The sequence below is a fragment of the Monopterus albus genome, unplaced genomic scaffold (genome assembly GCF_001952655.1).
Source record: "Monopterus albus unplaced genomic scaffold, M_albus_1.0 scaffold29.1, whole genome shotgun sequence".
Classification (NCBI taxonomy): Eukaryota; Metazoa; Chordata; class Actinopteri; order Synbranchiformes; family Synbranchidae; genus Monopterus; species Monopterus albus.
This window is the reverse complement of record NW_018127909.1, coordinates 996,140-1,001,149: the sequence shown is the minus strand read 5'-3', so window position 1 is coordinate 1,001,149 and position 5,010 is coordinate 996,140. Positions and strand designations below refer to the sequence as shown.

The 5,010-nt window shown below is 41.2% G+C and overlaps 1 protein-coding gene across 1 annotated transcript; it reads right to left on the bottom strand.

Annotated features, from left to right (window-relative positions):
- Positions 1 to 400: 400 nt before the first annotated feature.
- Positions 401 to 4,290, bottom strand: LOC109958026 (beta-crystallin B1). The gene is given in 7 exon segments (XM_074527631.1): positions 401 to 448; positions 450 to 567; positions 1,692 to 1,776; positions 1,779 to 1,830; positions 1,965 to 2,102; positions 3,741 to 3,864; positions 4,196 to 4,290. Coding segments are annotated over 7 exon segments (660 nt in total).
- Between the last annotated feature and the right edge of the window lie 720 nt (positions 4,291 to 5,010).

Here is a 5,010-nt window from a genome sequence, read left to right as displayed (position 1 = left end):
GGGAGACAGGGAGGGAGGGGAGGAGAGAGAGGAAAGAGGAGAGCAGGGAGCTGACAAACGGAGATGGTGAGAGAGAGAGACTAAAAATGGAGAGCTTTTGTTATTAGATATAGTCTCAACAGTCTGTGTAATTATCTCCTCTTCTTCAACTTTACTTTGAATAACTTTTCATTGGTCACTTAATTACAGTGTTCCAGCAACTAAAAATAACAACCTATTGTTTTCCCTCCATCTTGTGCTTAGACCACCAAGAGATTCTGGGACAGAGGAGAATCCATTACACCACCTGCCTCCTCCAATCTTTCTTTGCCCTATCTCCTCTGTCTCCCCCTCCATCTCTGTGCCTGCCCTCAGCCTCTATCTCTCCTCTAGTCCCTCTCTTCCTCACCCTGGCCTGGCTTCACTTAGCAAACATGGTGTACTAGCCGTGCAGGTGCCACTGCATATCACATGATGCGCCTAATGGACTGCATCTGGGGGCAGTGGGCGCCAAACTCATTGAAATGCCTGTAGTCATCCTTGTCCAGTAGGTACCGGCTGCCACAGTAGCCGGGGGGCTAGTAAACCGAAAAAGAAGAAGACAAGAAGAGAAAGGGAGGAAATTTAAAGTTTCAAAGTGGCAATAGACTACAAGCTTGCAGAGAGAAAGTGAAGAAAAAATGACACAATTTAACATTCAGAGAAAATTGGCTCTAGCAAGAAAACACAAGGTGAAAAGATGCTATAAAGACCTGGAGGCAAATCAGGGAGGATAAACATCTAACAGATAAAGACATCAACTGTTTGTGATGCTGTCAGGGCCAAACCACCAGTCAATCTACCATCCAGCTGTAGGTGGTGGTGGGGGGGCTACAAATTAAGTAAATACAGCAGTAAAGAGATAGGGTCTGCTGCCTGCCACACCTCTGACAGCACAGAGTGCTGACGTTCATGACACCTTCAACTAGCTGCTGATGAAATCGGCTCTATTTCTGAACTCGTTCCCAAATGAACAGAACTCTCAAATAGTTGGTGATTACGTTACACTGCTGTTTCTGCCATTTGGAGAATGACGTCATGGAAGTGAAAACTGTCTGACACAAACAGGGATAAATGGAGCTGGACTTTTTTTTTTTTTTTTTTGACGCAGCTATTGCAAAAGCAGGTTGTAATATTTTCAGTCAGTGCTAGTTTAAAATGCTTGATCAAAGCTGCAAACAGAGAGAGGATGTGAAACTGGACTTTCTGATCTGTAGACAGACAAAAAACAGAGGCAGGTCTCCTTGATGTTTAAAGGGATAGTTTGGGGAAACAGGCTTATTTGCTTTCTTGATGAGGGTTAGAGACAAAGTCAATAATATGAAGTCATGGCCAGCAGCATAGCTTAGCATAGCATTAGCATAAAGGCTGAAAACAAGGGGAAACAGCTAGTGTGGCTTTGTCAGACTAGCAAAGTTTGCCCACTAGCACCTCTAAATCTCACTAATTAACATGTCATCTCTCATTTGTTTAATACACAAACAGAAGTAAAACCACAAAAATGACACATTGTGGGCGTGGCTTAGCTAGCAACCTCAGAGTTGCTGTATGCAGTCGAGCAGTAGTCCAGCACATAACCGTAAATTGTCTGTCAAAAAGAAAGCAAATAAGTGGATCTCCCAGAAATATTGAGCTGTTCTCTGTGCTTGTAACAAATGCTTGTAACGTTAACTCACTTCCCACAGCTGACCATGATGCTGCCCACTCTGTCAGTGAAGCTGTAGGCAAACAGGCCGGGGACATCGTTGGCCATGATCATCTATGACCCTTGAACTCTCTGACCTCATATAAACAGAGCTTGTCCTCTGGATCCTGGATGGCAAAGAAAGACAAAATAAGGGAAAGCAGCCAGAATAAGGAGAAACAGATGATTAAGAGAAGTAGAGCAAACTCTGCACGTGGACATGAGCTGCTGAAGTCAGTGGTCAAACAGACAGAGGGTTTACCATGCAGACAGGCCTGAGAGACAGCAGGTAGTCATTCTTCTGGCAGCTGCTCCAGGGGTCCCAGCGGGGGTAGTCGCCCTTCTCCAGGATGAACATTTCTCCACAGAAGTTCATCTGCTCAAAGGTGAGGAGGTGAAGCTGGTGATGGACTCAAAGAATGATAGACAGTTATTGCACTGACATTAAATGATCTGCTCCCTTTTCCAATTTTACATAAGAAACATTAGTTTACTCGTCATGAGAAGTAGCACTCAGCTCGTAAAAACAGACTGATAATGTGTTTAGTGGCTCTGGAGGGACAGTTGAAAAAAAAAACCTTGTGATGTCATCAATCTAGGATCCAGTGTTTCGGTGCCTCGACCATACTAAAGACTAAAAGTCATGACAGCACGGCCTCTCTGCTTTGACTGTGACAATTCTTTTTAAATGTGTTTTTTTAATATTAAACTACTGGCCTGCTTATTGCACTTTAAGTGTGATATAATACATATAATTTGTCTTTGTTCCTCTGTGTGGCGATCCCTGTTGCCACGTTGTGTTTTGACAGCTCATGTCACCTGACAGCTGATCACATGCTATTATTAGCTTGATCATGGTTAGGTGGGTGCGCCTGGGCCCAAGGCTCTAGTCTAAAAAATATCAGATTGTGACTGGCTGTTCTTGTCTGTGCTCTCGCTCTGTGCAGGTGCTGCAGGACTGTTGTTCCTTAGTTGCTCTTATCTTGAAAAACTAACTTTCTCTTTATTGTGTTTCTCACCTTATTGCTGTTTTATGGTTTAGTTTACCTTGAAAGTAGCTCCACCGGTCACAACCTGTACTCATACTACATTACTAGATGTTAAACTACAAATACTGTGATTAATACTGTGCAGGTCTGTGCACAGGTGCAGATGCAGTGCCAGAATTTTAACAATGGCTATGATTATATTTTAGAGTAGATGAGGAGATTAGGACAGAAAAGACAGAAGAGACAGACAAACTCAGGATGCAACTGTGAAGGTAAAAACATAGGAAGGTAAGGAAGGTGAAAATAATCACAAGTTAAAGAAAAAGATGCAGGAAAGGAAACTGATTCAAAACCAGTTGAGGAGTCAGCTGACAGAGAGACACGTGGGGCAGGTCTGAGAGGCAGAAAACTGTTCAGGTTAATCTCACTGATATTGTAATTTAAATCCAATCAAGTTTCAAATGCAAGATTGAAACCTCCTATAAAATTATTGATTAATAAAATAACTATTAATACAGGAACTAACACTAACAGCTATATTAATGTATTGTCTTCTTAAGCTGTGTGTTTAGTAATGTTTGCAGACTCCGCAGCTGAATGGTATCCTATTAATAATGCATTTATCTCATAAATCACAGCATATTGTCACCTTTACCTGATAGCACATTAGCTGCTTTCAACAGTAAAAGGATATCTATGATCCTGGCCATGGTAGTACATTACAGCCACCAAATTTGGTGGCATCACAATTGCTGCTGTTTGTTCCTTTGTTATGTCAGTAGTTTAGTTACTAGAGTTTGTTCCAGTATGACAGCCCCCGCGACCCGGTCCCGGATAAGCGGAGGAAAATGGATGGATGGATGGATGGATGGATGACAAGAAAAAGATCACTCGGGATAAAAGCCTCAAATGTGAAGAGTGAACTGTCAGATAATGGTGAGGAAGAGGAGTGAAATTGCCTGCTCTGTGTTCAGAGGAGTGGGTGCTGGGTACATTTTACTTGCACATGTGGGTGTGTTTGTGCATATGGCTATACGTGCACGGGATACTTACAGCCCACAGTTAACACACATGGAGCACATCCTATCCATTCCCATGTCGCACACATTCACGTACTTGCTATTGATCTCAATACAGCAGCCCTGGAAGTTCTCCTGGTCGTACACGCACATCCGTTTAGATGGAGAAAAGAGAGTGATAATGGAAGTGACAGAGGAAACCACAGAGATAGTTTCAAAGTCAAGTGCAACACAAAGTAAAAATAGGGTGAAACGACTCAGACAGAGAAGAAACTGTGCAAACTGTATCATCACGACAGCTGTCTCCGCAGTGACTTAATGTACAAATGCTTCATAAGGTATTTTTGCAGGTTGTAATAAAAGACATAGGCCCCAAAGGTAAACTGTGAATGTGAGGCCAGCTGCTTCACAGCAAAAAAGGATACATGGTGTATTTGCAGATGTTCAGTCACCTGTATTACTGTGTGTGTTGTGTGTACTGTACCTTGTAGGACATCAGGCCCATATCAGACACCTTATTCTGAGCCACCTTCCCATCAGTCTGAGAAGCAGACTTGGATTTCTCTCCTCCAGCAGACATGATGACTGACAAGAAGAGGAGATGCTTTGAATCCATTTTAACTGTCTTTTACTGTCACACTAAAGAACTGTACAAAAATGACTGACAAAATAACTGGCATTCAGCAGCTTTCTCTGTCCAGTGTTGACCATCTTCTATTGGAGGAATTTATTCCCTTACTTCCCTGGTGAAGACATCAGTCCCCCAGGGTAAAATACAACAGATACATTTCTCTTTTGTTCCTATTGCAATTGGCATTTAATAAGTCTTGACTGTACTGCTCAGTAGCAATTTACTCTCAAACTGAGTTAAGTTAAACTGATTCTGATTCTGATTTTTACCATTATAGCATATATTGATATGCTATAATATGCTATAATAAGAACAGTCCCTAGTTCTTTTATGCTATGCTCAAGTTTCACAAAAAAAAAGAAAAAGATCATCACTTTTATTGGCCAAGTATGTTACACAAATAAGATATGTGTCTCTGGTACAGAACAGGCAGCCATCTGACATTTTAATTTCTTTTTGTTTTTGTTTTTGGCAAACACCAGAAAAAGTTACATGACTTTTTATGCATGCATATAACATATGTAAACACATTTTGGTAATGTGAATTTTTTTTCAGTTTTGATGCTAAATTTAAATTTATGCACATATAACTTGAATTTAAACATATTTAAAGACAAAAATAAACTGTGTTTATTCTGAATTGACAATGCATTTACTGACAGTTACCGG